The 16,122-nt window shown below is 44.1% G+C and overlaps 1 protein-coding gene across 1 annotated transcript in view; it reads left to right on the plus strand.

Moving 5' to 3' along the window:
* LOC107112595 (interferon-induced GTP-binding protein Mx1-like) overlaps positions 1-16,122 on the plus strand; it is a gene marked incomplete at its 5' end in the record, with an annotated part of 41,632 nt that overhangs the window by 18,719 nt on the left and 6,791 nt on the right. The window contains 4 exon segments of the mRNA XM_015413761.1: positions 1,676-1,798; positions 4,574-4,718; positions 12,353-12,511; positions 13,832-13,908. Coding sequence (XP_015269247.1) covers positions 1,676-1,798; positions 4,574-4,718; positions 12,353-12,511; positions 13,832-13,908 — 504 coding nt within the window.

A 16,122-nucleotide genomic window follows, 5' to 3' on the forward strand; every position in this document is an offset into this window, starting at 1 on the left:
ATGCTCTGATGCCCTGACTGCTACGTCTCATTGGCTGTCATACGGGGGCCATCTCAGCAGGATATAAGAACACAGAGTCCACCATTTTCTCCAGGGGAACTGATCTCTGCCATTTTGATAGCAGTTGTAATTCTGAGTGATCTTCAGCCCTCATCTGGATATTTGCAACAATGGTTTCCCCCACCAGGCACTAAGGGGAAATGTATTGTACCTCAGAACAGCAGCAGCAAACTGTTTAAAATGTTAGAGGCAAAGGCCAGTGAGGTTGCATATGCAAACGACCTCTGTGTTCTGAGGCAAAGGCTAGTCAGGCCACATATGCAAATGACCTCTGTGTTCTGATTGGTTGTGCGGGGAGAGGAACAGCAAACTGTTGAGAATGTTGGAGGCAGGACTCAGGCAAAGCAGCCACTGGATAAGGAGACCCTCTGAATGACAGATCAGGGAGCGAACTGATTAAGGCGACGTGTTGGAACATTGTGGAACCACTACTCAATTATATATAAGGACAGGATATGTTGCTGTAGATTCAAGAACTTTTGTAAGGACTGAAGGAGATGGTGGGAACATACAAGATATAGGTGAAATCATAAAATTCCACATGCACTCATGTCATCTACCCCTTAGCATTACCATGGCAACCTGGACAGATATATGCTGCCCTATCTGACCTAGGCAAAGCACCAGACTTCTTCAAGGTTGCTTCTTGTGAGAAGGAACACTTGGGGCACAGTTTGAGGAAGATTACAGCAGCTACTCCCAGGCACTCACACAACAGATCCCCCCCCCCCAATGTAATATGACAAGTGAAGGTAAAGTATGGCTGGCACAGAGAAACAAAAGCTAAGCAACAAAAGACTAGGCCTCAAACCCAGAGAAATACCTGAGCTCGACAGCAACTCAGCCAGGACCTGCCGGCCACTGTGCAGTTGGGCCCAACCACCATGTAGTCCAGCCCAGGCCACTATGCAGCCTGGCCAGTCTTTTCCCAGGGAGAGGCTATTGGGCAGGGAAGGAGTGCAAGTTGAAGACCCATGGGTAGATTAAGTTGGGCTGGCTGGTGGGTGGGAAGGACATAGGCCCAATGCCACTGGACCTGGCATAGCACCGCTGGCCACCACACCATTGGGACTGGCCCTGCACTGGTGGCCACCACACAACTTGGCCAGACTTTCCCAGGGGGAGGGAAGGAGGGAAAGCTGAAAACTAGGAGGCAGATAAAGGTAGGTTGGGTGGTAGGTAGAAAGGAGAGAAGGGGGCAGGAACGGAGGAGAGGCTGTGAGGTCTTTCAGGGAAGGAAAAGAGGAAATAGTGAGGGAGGAAAATACAGTGAAAGTGAGATGCTCCCCGCAAGTACTTGAGGGTCCCTCCATCTCTATATTAATATATTATAATATAGTATAACACATTCACAAAATAAATCATATCCATGAATGCCTGTCAAAAAAACCCTACTGGTTTGCTAACTTTAAAGAAAGTTGTTGCCTTCTCTTTCTCATGTTAAGTAGTTTAATTGCTTTGTTTAGACAAGACAGCTGATTGATCAAGACCTGAAGTCACAGCCAATTTCACAATTTAGGCTACAAAAATTATTCTGCTATCCAGTTTAGTAAGAGGTATTGAAGTATTAATCTGTTCCATGAGATTAAGATTGTGATGACTTTTCCCCCCACAGAAATCCCTCCCCAAGTTACAAGATTAAATAAAGAGCAAACTTGAGAAAGCCAATATCCAGCTTCAGGCATGTGGCCCAGGTGTGCCTGGGACTATAGAAGAGCAGATGCTTTTCCTTATACAAGTAAGCACCTGTATGGGGTAGACAATTAATAAATATGGACTTTTGAAGGTTTGTTTTGGTTTTTGTTCTGTTTCAGAATGCTTGACTTTCTTTCAGTATTTCTTATCCTTAGACCATATATTCTCTGCTCCTACTGTTGTTGTGGGGATATTGCATTTTCTGCATACAAAACAAGAGGCGTTTTTTGCATAGAGTTTTTCATCAGTTCTGGCCCCATACTGCTTTGGTTTATCTCCTGATTTCCACACACATATTTTTGTGCCTTTAATTTTTGTGTCTATTTTTGTCTGTTTGTTATTCCCCCCACTTTTATCTTTTTCTAGACACCAATTCTGAGTGTATTTGTCCTGCCCACTTTCATTCACCTCCATCCCACTTTTTGATGACTGGACTGTGATTGTCATCAGACTACTCTTTCTCCTCCCCCTGAAAATGAGTGTGTTTTTTAAGTGGCACTAAAGTACCAGTATACTGTTGTAATAGGTTCAGCAGGTTCTTTGAATTCTCAACTTTCACCTTTTTTTAAAAAAGCATCTAGCCCTGTCCCTTGTGAAAAAATAAGGGCAAAGGCATATTTCCACAAGGGAAGGGAATAGAAATTTACTTTGTAAATGAAAGCTGGGAATTCAGAGAACCTGCTGCACCTAGCATGACAATAGTGTATTGATATATTGATGTTCTAATGCCATTTTTTAAAATGCAGCCATTATGTTGATATATCTATATAAGCATACACAAAAAATAGGGGGGGGGATTTCTGTGTCATCTCTGATGAAGACAGCACCCTCCCTTGACAGTCTTGATTATTTTAGGCACATGTAGAAAAAATAAACTGACCCCACAACTGAGAAAATGCAGAGGGAAGGCAAATGTGTGGAAGAACTATGCCCCAACCAATTACAATGCTTGTGAATTGACTGCCAAGAAAGTCAGGAGTAAGTTGAGCATGAGGACCATGCAGATGTTCAACAGTGTGAACAATCTAAGCACATACAGGTCAGCAGGCTGTAAGGTTCAGCACAAACATGTTTGACAGTTGATCTTGCTGGGGAATTTCACATTACCTGTCTTCTCCCGGTTTCAAGCCGGGAGTCTTCTGTTTCCAGATGAACCGGCACAGGGCTGCCGTTTCACACATGGCTTGCCCCTACCGGAAAGGAGCCGATTCACAAGCGGTTCGGCATTTCACACACACACCGCTTTGTTTCCCCACTGGTTTTTTTTTTTTTTAAAGTCTGTCTTATAGCGATATATCGATATACCAGTATTCCAATGTATTCCAATGGGATCGCTATAGCGTTATATCGATATATCAATATAAGCTGAACGTTCAAAAAAAAAAACCCGCGCGGCCGAAAAAAGGCGGGAAAGAACCGTATCGGAACCGGGAGAGGGAACGGGAGACTCCTCGGAAGCGGTTGACAGGTAAATCGCTTCCCTCCCGGTTCCTATACGGAACAGAGACTTTTGAGTGTGAAATGGCAGTCAGATCCCGGTAGGGAACCGATTCTCAACCGGGTTCTTTCTGAAATGACAGACCAGCACCCGGTTGAGAATCGGTTCCCTACCGGGAGAAAGCACCTGTCTGAAATTCCCCAGCGTTTTTTAAGGTGTCAGCCATAGGTGAATCAATCACCTAATCTGTCTGGTTCATGCTGAACTGCTGTGAATGTCTGCTGATCTAGTTTGCACTGACTTTTTGCAAAACTGTGCATGCGCAAAGATGCCATTAGCATCACTCAGGATTACTTAGGCAGAAACCAAAGGCTAGGATTATACTGAATCACTGATTTATGTAATTTGTGAATGATCTAATTGTCTATTTAAACAATTGCCTGCTGAGTGGAGCAATTAGACAGCAAGGGTTGTAGAACTTGATCAAGCTCAGTGAGGATGCACATGTGTGACAAGCCAAGTGTGCTGCTGTACTGCATGATTAGAAAGGAACATGATGAAGTAATACTGTGAAGCAACCTGCTGAATACCAATGAACAGACGGATGAACTGTAGAACTTTTCATCGAAAAATTGGGTCTTATTCACAACCCACAAAAAGGATGCACGCCAAACCAGCAGGTGTTCAAGTGTCCATATAGGGAGAAGTGAGGTTGTGTCTTCTCCCCTACTACTCATGTTCCTGCATTCAGTCAAACATCTGACGAGTGCACTATACAAAAGAATATACTTCAGTTCTGACACACAAGTGGAGGAACAGTGTGGAAGAGCCTGTGCATGTGCTGGTACATACCCTGTTTTCCCGAAAATAAGACAGTGTCTTATATTAATTTTTGCTCCCAAAGATGCGCTAGGTCTTATTTTCAGGGGATGTCTTATTTTTCCATGAAGAAGAATACGGTACACTCCGTCAGGGCAGAGCGAGCAACAGGTGGCAGCTTGTCCTGGCGGCGGCGCGGGCTCTCTGATTAAAAGAGACCGTGCACTTCCTGTCTGCTCCGGCTGCTCTGCGGCCAACAGTGAGCTGCGCGTCGGTGCCCGGCGCTACGGCCCAGACTCCAGAGTTACAGTAGCTTCAGGGGGCCTTATTATCGGGGAGGCCTTATGTTCGGGGGATGCCTTATATTTCAGCGAGAGGCAAAACTGTAAGTAGGTCTTATTTTCGGGGGATGTCTTACTTTCGGGGAAACAGGGTATGTAAGGTTACAATTATACTTGGTTGTAAATGTATTTTTTTCTGCATAATTATTTATATTTAGCATTTTTAAGGGGTGCAAGGCAGACATTTTCTTTAAAAATATATATAATTTTGTTTCTGCAGAAAATCAGGCAATTTAACGACAGCATTTCAAATGCAGTGGACGGAGAAGAAGTTTTGACAAATAATATAACCCCAAGATTGTTCACAAAAGTACGGCAACTGTTTAATGAGTGGGATTCGACGATTAATCGCAGTGCACTTGATGGTAAACCCATTTTCAAGTCATTTTAATTTGCTCTGCAGATCAGTGCCTGCTTTCCACCTGAGCCTTCATGTAACCAGGATGAGCTGCATCCCAAATGTGCTTTTATACTTACCCATTTGAACTTGGTTGGTTGCACAATCCAAGGAAAGGGGCATAGGTCATCTCACAGGCACGTGGCAATTCATGGGCATAAATATGCAGATGGGGTTTACAAGGTGGTGTGCTTTCACCTTCTGTTTGTGTCCATGCTCAGGCTGATGCTTGAACAGACTGTGTGTGCTCTTTTGTTTTTTAAAACATTCTTATATTTTGAATCAAGTTCCAGTTTATTTAGGTTTAATAGCCCATTGGCCATGCACCATAAGAGAAGTCTAGGTGTTTAAAAACACAGTAAAACAAAAGCTTACCACATCTATAATGCAGTTTTTGCAGAGGCTGTTCAGCTGCTCAAAAGTAGTCTTAACCTTGAAGCATCAGAAATATTTTGAATGCTTTAAGGAGTACAGGGGAGGAAGAGTGGATGAGCTCACCATCCCTTGAGCACGAGGGCTCAAAATTGCAAAGGTTCGATAGATCATACCTGTACTAGTAAGTATGTGCGAAGCAAGAGATGCAGCAGCAGCAACTCGGAGGAGCTGTAATCAGCAGCGCAGATACAGAGTGCTAGGTGGGCAAATCTGCCTTGCAGGAGATATTTTCCATGTTCTTGGTGGCAGCTGCTACTACTCAGTGAGAAGGTTGGTGCCTGCCAGGACTAGGGGAATTGTAAGGTGTTGAAGGAGTAGGGTGGTATTGCTGAGCAGAGGACTGGGATGGCTGCCGGGCTTTTTTGAGCTCCTGGAACCAAGAGGGAGCAGGACTTGTGAGTACCTTCATTCATAATATCCTTATATGCCATTTTCAGTGAGTGTGGAAGGATAGCATTTCTGGCTAGATTCAAGGAGTCCTCTCCTGGAGATACTTGAGATATAAATTGCAAGGAAAACATTTGCTGGAGATTACTTTTGAATGTTCCTTAACGGCAGCATGGCAGTGTCATCAACACAGATCATCACCCTTGTTTTAAAACCTCCTTAAGGAGGGCAGGAAGGCTCCTACCTTTGGTCATTCTGCTGAATGTACAAAACAAATTCTCACGGGTGTGTGTGCATTTTTATCAAGGGATTAGAACAGTAGTGAAATAGAGCAGTTGAGGAAGGCATCTTTAAAATGGAATGGAATGGAAATCCACTGCCATAAGTCTGCTGCATTGATTATTCTAAGTCTCATCTTACTGTCCCCCTGTGTAATTCCATTATACCTGCACATTGTCTTCTAATTTTATAATCTTAGTGCTGTTGCATTATCTGTTGGATGTCTTGTGCTGACTGATTGCATTGTGTTTTCCTTTGCAATGTGCCCTGAGCCTCAGTGAAAAAGGCAGCCATGAATACATAGATAATAAATCAAAAACCCAGGTTTTTGAGGGTACTCGTTCTTCTTCAGCGGGGGAAGTCATTCAGACTGGTGAGGTCATGCCTTCTCTTGCTCCAGGCAGGGCTATGCAAATTTTCTATTTGACTCCTGGACCAGAACAGGGCTGACCCTCCAGTTTCAATAGCCTTGCTGCTCTGACAGGACGCTCGAGACTAGCTCTGCTCCTTGTGAGTAAAAATACTTACCTATTGGGAAAAATCAGTAAGGAGGAAGACAAAACAGAGAAGAAGGGATCCACATCTAAAAAGAAAAAGCACTTAATGAAGCCTCTCCTGCCTGAAGCTTCATGCAATGGAGTTGGGCAGCCTAGAGGCATGCTTATCATGGTGCAGCAAAGGCTGGACAATCTGAATCTTTGGATCTCTCCTTAGACTCCCTCCCATCTGTGCAGGATATCGTGCACGGGGGGGGGGGGGGGGGCTGTGCCCGGTGGGCCTAGGGGTCTTCACTTAAAAAATCCTGCTGAGACCCAAAAGCTTTTGGGTTCACAGAGAATGAGAGCAATAATGTGAAAGGTGAGCTACCCCCTTGTTTGATCAGCAAGGCCAGGAGAACCATGGGACAAATCCAAAGTAAGGAGAAAATATGGCAGGACAACTTCCCCCCATGCAGACCTTTGTGGAGGCCCTTTCTAGCATGCTCAATAGTTCAGGGAATCGCTATATGGTGACTTTTCCCAGCTTTTTCAACCAATCCTCATCTGACTGGTCAGTTCAGACCCTTAAATCGGACCTGGCTCCTCCAAATCAGATGTTTGTAATACCCAATGGGAATTCCTTGGGTCCAGTTACCAGGGATGGTCCCTCCTTCCAATACTATGGTGGTATGTTCACAGGGAAAGAATACCAGCCAAGGGCCTAAACATCATGGAGGTCATAAGAGAAAAGTTCACCTTCCCCTTCACCACCCACATTGTCGTCTTCAGAGAAGTCTACAGCGCCACTTCTGCAAAAACATGCTAGGATGTCTAGGGGCAAAAGACACACAAGCATCTGCCATATGGTATTGTTAGATGAGGTGGACAGATCTTCATTAATTAATGGTGGGTCTGGGAGGTGATTGAGTAAATCCAAACACAGGCTAAGTCACCAAGCTCGAAACAGAGTTGTCTCAGAGTCAGAGGTGGAAGAGCTCCCTTCACCCAAGGGCTCCTTGGCAGCAGGCTCTGATAAAGAGGAAGGAGTGGTCAGGGGAAGATTATGACTCTCAAGACTTCTAGACTTTTCCAACCTGAGCATTTCCAGAGGCTCCTAAAAAGTGATATCTACTCTAAATTGTCAAATAGATACACCAGAGAAACCCAAGCCATTGACATCCGCTAAGCTAGATGGCAGGGCATTTACAAGACCATCCAAGGGGTCCTCAGTTTGCCCTTAGATTTTTTGAGGAAGTTTTAAGAGCACAATGGGCAGTTCCAGGAAAGGTCAGGTATTTAACAGGCATAGCAAAAAGGTTCTATGCTCTCCTGGGAGGCACCATGGAAGATATCTGGGTGCCTTTAGTTGATGTCCCTGTGGTTGCCCTTCATTCAGGAGCTGGCCCTTATAAGGATGGGATAATGCTTTGAAAAATTCGATAGATGGGAAGAATGAGAGTCCTTCAAAAGTCACATCAAGCATCTTCTCTGGCAATTACAGCTTCTGCCATACTTTCAAACTTCACTAGAGCTATTACGATTTGAGCAGACAATCTCCTTCAAGATCTAGAGATAGACCCCCTGATGCTTTAGTGGTCTTTCCTGAAGATTAAGAGAGCAGGAGAGTTTGCAGCAGATGCATCCCAGGATGCTATGCAATTTTGTGCCAGAGCTCAGGCTGTGAATGAAATCTCTGGAAGGTAGATCGACTTTCAAAATCCAATTGGTCAGCCAAAAAATTTCCAGGCAGAATTCTATTCGCAGAAGGAGCACTAGACAAGCTGCTAGTTGAAACTAAAGAAAAAGGCAATGCCATCCACTTTTTCCTAAAGGGAAAAAGATTCCAAAGGGAAAACCTTTTATTCCTTTCACAGCTACAAACCATCTACAAGAAACCAAGAAGGTAAAGACTTCAGGAGTCACCGAGCTTTTAGTTACCATCCCAGGTTCCAGAAAGGACAGTTTCCTGCAAACAAACAAGACAGGAATGCATCCGGCAAGAGAATTATTGCCTAACTACATGATAAGGGATTAGCTCCAGTGCTTCGTCCACATCTGGAAAAGCTCAACAACCAATCAGTGGGTCCTTTCAATAATTGAACACAGCTACAGGACAGAATTTTCCTCCATTCCCCCACATCATTTTATCCCTTCTCCAGTTCCCAAAGTAGAACAGAAACATCACCTTCTGTTAGAGGCAATTTAACAACCGCTAGATATTGGGGCAGTAGAACCAGTTCCTTTGAACCAACGTTTTCAGGGAGTTTACTGTTGTGTTTAGTTCCAGAAAGATCAGGGGATTGGAGTTTTCAGTCTGAGACCGATTCCGCAAAAGCAGTTGTTCCGCCCTCGGTCTCCAATTTCCCCTGGTTTTACTGCTCAATTTTGCACTATTTGATGCATGGCCACATTTTGACCCACATCCCCCTCCCCAATTTCCCCATTATTTTTTAGGATCAAGAAGATGCAGGGAAAATCGAGAGGAGATGTGGGTCAAAATGTGGCCACAGAGCAAATAGTGTAAAATTGAGCAGTACAGCCAGGGGAAACAGGAGACCAAGGGCGGAACAACTGCTTTTGCGGAATTGGTCTTAGAAACCTGAACCCCTGGGTGAAAAAATTCAAGTTCCGGATGGAATCATTTCATTCTATTTTGCAAATAATGCAGCAGAAGGATTTTTTTAAAAGCATCTTTGGATCTTAGAAAAGCTTATCTGTACATTCCCATCTAGCCCTCTCACAGGCAGTTCCTGTGGTTTTAACATAAGAACATAAGAGATGCCAATGTTGGATCAGGCCAAAGGCCCATCCAGTCCAACACACTGTATCACACAGTGGCCAGAAATACCAGTGCCATCAGGAGGTCCACCAGTGGGGCCAGGACATTAGAAGCCCTCCCACTGTTGCCCCCCCCAAGCACCAAGAAGACAGAGCATCACTTGCCCCAGAGTCCCTATCTATACCTTATGGCTAATAGCCACTGATGGACCTCTGCTCCATATGCTTATCTAATTCTCTTTTGAAGCCATCCATGCTTGTAGCCGCCACCACTTCCTGTGGCAGTGAATTCCAAGTGTTAATCACTCTTTGGGTGAAGAAGTACTTCTTTTCAGGACCAACATTTCCAATACATAGCCTTATCCTTTGGCCTCTCATCCTCATTGAGAGTGTTCACCAAGATTCTAGGAACATTAATAACCTTCCTCATTTACCCATAGCTGGACAACATCCTCATCAGAGCTCATGATGCACAGGCATTGACCAAAATGCCTTCTGAACTCCTAAAATCTATGGAGTTAAAATATCTTTCATGGAAGGTGGCTGTCATGGGCATGGATGAGGATGAGTTGACAGAGCCTGCAGAAACCACAGCTGGCCTCTCTGAAGCAGCAGAGGAGGATAGCTGGCAAGTGCCTATAACAGCAGTCTTCACACCTGGCTCAAATAAGAAGGAAGAACTGCAATCTGAAAGTCTTCCTGACTCACCCCCACGTGTGACTCATTTAAGGGAGCGACTGCGGCAAAACTTAGCAAACAGGCAAAGAGAGGTCAGGCTACAAGGGAGATGCTCAGCTAGCCCAGAGTTCTAACAGGAGCCTGGGCGATCATGCAGCTGGCTAATTGGTAACAGCATTTAACTCCACACTCTGGGCAGTACTCTTCATGGAAGTAACAAGTCAGCTTTGTGCTGCTTGCATCCACTTCGGCTCAGTTCTTGCACCTAGACCTTTGGACCTCCTGGCTTTGGACTTGGTTCTGTGTTCCTGACTCCAGCTTGGTTTTGGACTACACTTCTGGTTAGTGATTTTGGACGTGGCTCTGTATTTCTGGCTCCTGACCCCAGCTTGGCTTTGGATTTTGCACTGTCTTCTTGGCTCCTCACCTTGGCCTGTTCTGGACTCCCTTTGACTGGCACCCTAGCCCGTGACAGTGGCTTTTTTAGTTGCTGTCACCTCTGCTAGTAGGAAATAGGAGCTCTGTCAATCAGATGAGATCTCGATGTTTAGTCATGCTGGCCACATGACCATGGAGAAGTCTTCGGACTGTGCTAGCTCTTCAGCTTGGAAATGGAGATGAGCACCGCCCCCTAGAGTTGGATTTGACTGGCTTTCGAGCAAGGGAAACCTTTACCTTTAATAAGGACTCAGTGATTCTAAGGATGGATCCCTCCTTTCTATCAAAAATTAATTAGTCTTACCATATTAATCAACAGTGTTGCCTTCATTCTGCCCAAATCCCTCTCATCCAAGAGAAAACAGCTGGAACAGACTGAATGTACGCAGGGCCCTGCATGTTTATTTAAGCAGAACAGCTCAATTTAGGTGCACAGATTCCCTGTTTGTGTCTCACAACATGGCTGCACTGGGGACCAAGTCAACCATTGCTCATTGGATTAAGTTTTGTACTGTTAAAGTTTATGAGATACAGGGATTAAGAACATCTAAGAACATCACAGCACATTCCACCAGGTCAGCTGCAACATCAGTGGCTTTTTCAACCAAAACGCCGGTGGAAGAAATTTGCAGAGCAGCTACATTTTCTACTTTCGTGAGACACTACAGAATAGATCAATTAAATTCTATTGAGGCTTCCTTCAGGAGAAAAGTCTTACAAGTAGTGGAATAATAATAATAATATTTTTAAAAATGCTACCCCTTTTTCCATCTAGCTTGGATGTAGAACCAGTTTGGATGACTTCCCCCACTGAAGGAGAACGAGACATTGGGCTTACCTGAAGATTTCTTTACTTCAGTGGGGTGAAGTCATCCACTTCCCACCACAGAAAAGAAAGAAAGAAACAAGGAGAATCTGGATACTTTATGGAGCTAGGCTATACAATGACTGGAGAGTCAGCCTCATTCTGTCCAGGAGAGTGATACAGAAAATTTGCATAGCCTTGCCTGGAACAAGAGGAGCTGTGGCCAAACCAGTTTGGATCACTTCGCCCCACTGAAGAGAAGAAACCTTCAGGTAAGTCCAATGTCTTGTTCACACACACAAAAGATGGGAAATACGCAAGTTGCCCTATGCATACAAAATTGCAGCCTTGCATATCGGAAGGATTGTGGGATGCACACCCATTACATGAGGTTAGAGCACCAGAATTGTAATGATGGAGTTAGGAGAACATTTACCCATCCCTTGTACTGGATGTCTATTCTGAATTTCTGTGTGAATTATTCTTTACCCTGCCTCTGATGCTACAAGGAAGAAAGTATGTTCAGTGATTTGCCAATGACACTAATAGGCAGGGTGTCTGATGTTTACCAGCAAAGATGGCCAAGCTCCTTTGGCCAGTGTGTGGCAGGAGCTTGCCTATGTTTGGAGGTTTGGCAATAATGCATATTTATCCTATGTCATCTTTTGAGTGAACAGAGATTGTTTGCAAGGGAGTTACAGGACAGTAGATGGTAGACCAGTAGAAAGGAGGGATGCAGATGACTCCTGGGTTGAGGAACAGTCTCCATCTCCTTTGCAGGTATCCACTGCTTGCTTACCAGTGTAAAGTGCTTTGTCCTTGGCTGGCGTCACACACACTAAATAATCCACTTTCAATCCACTTGCAGTGTACTTTCCTATTGGATTTTACTGTGTGAACTGGCAAAATTCAGTTGGAAATTGCATTGAAAATGGATTGTAAGTAGATTTAGTGTGTGTGATCGCAGCCCGTGAGTCCTCAGTTGCAGGATTACAGTTGAGGTTTCTGTTGCATGTTTGGATCTAGTATACGGGGTCCATAAGGATTCTTTCAGCAATACGTCTTTCCTACGGGGTTGTTGGCCCTACCCACTGTTGGTTTGCATAAAGCACTCACATTCGATGCAAAGTGTTCTTTCACCAAAACCTCTTCACCAAAGTCTCAAGTTGTGTATTCTCTAGCCATGAGGCCCCATCTGGATTGTATGATTTGTGTGAAGTGGGTTTCATTGGGACAGCAGTGATGACTCATGACTAACTTTACCTGGATTGGGGTTATGTGATTAGAAACGGAATAACTGATAAAATTGTTTTAATGCTGCAGTCAAAGAGATTGTGAAAGAAGAAGTGTGGGGCTTTGAAAATAAATATCGTGGAAAAGAACTCCCTGGGTTTATCAATTACCGAACCTTTGAGGCCATCGTAAGACAGCAAATTATTCAGCTAAAATCACCAGCTATTGAGATGCTGAAGAAAGCAGTAGGTAAGCTTTACAGCTTACATATGAGTGCTGTTCCTAATACCTGGTTTATATAAGGAGTTTTCTTGAGTAACTCTAAGAGTATAATTTAGTCCAGAATATATCATTTCTGAATTTTGGCTTTCTAGAGGAACAGGAAGAAAAAGCAAACTTTAAGTATGTACTCTAGTCAGTGTAGATGTTGCATTTTATTTGCAAAGGTAAGGTGTGCAAAAGTAAGTGTTAGTGAAAAATATTATTTTATGCTGTTTGCAGGATGTTTTCCGTATGAAAAGCTGTATTTCAGAAACATTTATACACTTTATACACTTTCTACAAGTTTTTAAGGACTTACAATTCATTTGCATGTTCTGGCATCTTACAAGTTGGGAAAGGTTCAGTTAATAGTCAAAGAAGGAATTTGTGAAAGGAATTATTTGAATATATATGCTATGCCATGCACGTTTTGTTCTTCTTTACTTTAGGAATGGTGTGAAACTATGTGCCTAAATACAGGAGAGTTTTTCCCTTAGCACAGAGCAGTGTTCTATTGCCAGCAGTCCTTGAGGTCTCTTGTAAGCAGTCTCCTAAAAAGATGGATTTTATCCCTGTCATACTGAGCCATGAGTGCCTGTAACTCACATGCTCTTGTCTTGTAACTGTGATGATGAAGGTAGAGCAGAAATTACCTTGGCTATTTCATGAAGCCACTGGACAGAAAATTTGATCACCCTGTTCCTTGCGGGGGATGTCTTTATTACTGAAGGAAAGGCCCTTTTTTATTCTAAAGTAGCTATTGAGCTTAGATCCTGACTATTGAAGGATTTTTTTTGAATTTACAGCATTTCTATAGATTTGGACTATTGATTTATTGATTGTTTATATAACTGAACAAGATCAGTTGACAGTAAAATACACATATAGATACATACACATGCATATAGATACATGCACAAAACACCTTTCAAAGTTTGGTCTGTAAGATAACACACCCTACCTGTTACTAACAATCCTAAGCACCACTTCCTAGGATGTAAAGTCTTGTTAAAATGTTTGTTGTGCTTTCCCCACCCCCACCTTGTTTTCTTTACATGCCTTCTACTTAGACCCAGCAGAGAAGACAGTAAGGGATGAGATGGAGGATATAGATGACTATGTTAGGAGGACTTGCTCCTCCCCCATGTTGCACAACTCTCCAGTGAATCCTATATGGGTGTATGATCAAAGGGGAGTGGAGGTTTTGGCCAAATGTGGAGCTCCCAATTGCAAGCTAGAAATTACAGTTGTTTCTTAATGGTGCTACCATTGAGTTACCTCCTGAATGATTTCTCCCCATCTTTTTAGATCGTGTGCAAACAACGTTTATTCAAATTGCCCACCAACACTTCAGTAATTTTTACTTTCTTCTTAGAGCAGCTCAGGTAAGATTTGATTTGTTGTACCATGAATTAAATGGTGTTCGTAGATAGCAAAAGACTCTTCAACAAATCCACAAGATCAAGGGCGTAGACTTTCCAATTTCCCAGGGGGGGCTGGGGCTGGGGCCGGGCCAGAGGCATTGCTAAGTCATTAAAAGAACTGGGACCCAATGACATCCAGGGCGATCGCCTAGAGCGGGCCAGCCCTTAGGGGCGCCAAGCTGCACCCGCCCCGTACTCTGGGAGTTTCTTGATTATTTGTGTTTTTCATTCTTCCTAAAATGCATTTATTTTTGAAAATTGGTGGGGGGGGGGGCGCCAGAAGGGATCCTCGCCTAGGGTGCAAAATAAGCTGGGGCCGGCCCTGATGACATCATAGGGAGGAGCTAGTGATATCACAGGCATGGTTACTATCTATGGAGGTGGACCCATGTGGGATTTAGGGATGGGCTCCCCAGAAATTTAGGGAGGCCTGGGAACCGCCCTAGCAATGTCCCTGGGCTGGGCTAACCCCAGGAACAGTTGCCTTCTTAGAACACTGCTTAGAAACTTAGAAAGCCCCCCACACACCCCACACTGGAATAAGAACATAATATCAGGCCATACCACATTGCAATAAAGCCCCTACAACTTTATACAGAAATACTGAGCTTCCCTACCATTTGCCACAACTAGCCCACCACACAACCAGGATCAAGACTCCTAAGTGGACCAACAGACAGGCATACACTCATTTGAGAAACTGAGTATTACATTACAACACCTCTGGAACATTACAGATCAGTAGAGGCAGCACTGCACAGTGGTCAGAGTTGCAGATTGATGTGGGGAGACCCAGGTTTGTATTCTCACTCTGCTGGCTGAGTGACCCCGGGCCAAATCTCCCCTTCTCTACCTAACCTACCCCACAGGGTTGTTGTGAGGGTAACACACACACAATTTTTAAAAAGGTGTTCAAAAGTTGGAACTATTGGAAGGGGAAGGACTTGCCTGGGGCACCACTGGATCTAGGGCTGGTCCTGCATACATGCAGCTGGGATGAATCTGAATTAGCGTTACAGAGTGCTCAGGGGTAAAATCTGTAGGGGCTTGCTACATGTCCCCACCCCCTGGCCTCCTCTCAGGGCCGGCCCCAGTTTTTTAGCACACTAGGCTGCAACAAACTTTGCAACAAAATCTGAAACACTATGTACAACAAATACTTTTCAGCAAACTAAATCCTGGCTTGAGTCCAGTGGCACCTTTAAGATCAACAGATGAGCTTTTTTGTGCACAAACACTCTTCTTTAGATACAATGAAATATAGAGAGAGGGTGGGCAGTAACTTCACATACATGTATGTTAAAGAAGCTCATACTAGGGTTGCCAGGTACCTCCCGGCCACTGGCGGGGGATGCCAGATACAGACTGGGAGATGCCAGCGGGCTCTGTTTCAGGCCACCCGCCACAGCCTCCAACCCCTCAAAAAGTTCTCCTCTTCCCAGATCTATCATTGGAAGCATTAAATAAACAGAGAAGCCTTAAACCCATCACAACTAGGCTTGCTAATGCATGCATTCATTACAGATAACAACATAAGAGAAGCCATTGTTGGATCAGGCCAATGGCCCATCCAGTCCAACACTCACACAGTGGCCAAAAATACCAGGTGCCATCAGGAGGTCCAGCAGTGGGGCCAGGACACTAGAAGCCCTCCCACTGTGCCCCCCCCAAGCACCAAGAATACAGTGCATCACTTGCCCCAGACTGAGAGTTCCTATCTATAGCTTGTGGCTAATATCCACTGATAGATCTTTGCTCCATATGTTTATCTAATTCCCTCTTGAAGCCGTCCATGCTTGTAGCTGCCACCACCTCCTGTGGTAGTGAATTCCACGTGTTAATCACTCTTTGGGTGAAGTACTTCCTCGTCTGGTCTGCTACAAGTAGTATCATCCTTAATCACCAAGAGAAGTCCTATGTAGCTACAAGATCTAGAGAGCAGGCAAGGTCTCCTCCAAGCTTTAAACATCGAAGCTCCAGCAGACCCTCCAAAGATTTCTTCAAAGGAAGAAAACAAATGGAGCAAAATACCAATTACACAGTCTCAATAACATTAAAGCTAGCATTAATACTGATGCACTTTCTCCTTATTCTTTTCTTAGTTATATGATATGTAATTTGAACAAGGGATCAAGGTTGTTTCCTTGAACAAGGCATGATTTGGGCAATAGGATT

Source organism: Gekko japonicus, unplaced genomic scaffold, assembly GCF_001447785.1.
Source record: "Gekko japonicus isolate JY-2015 unplaced genomic scaffold, Gekko_japonicus_V1.1 scaffold803, whole genome shotgun sequence".
Classification (NCBI taxonomy): Eukaryota; Metazoa; Chordata; class Lepidosauria; order Squamata; family Gekkonidae; genus Gekko; species Gekko japonicus.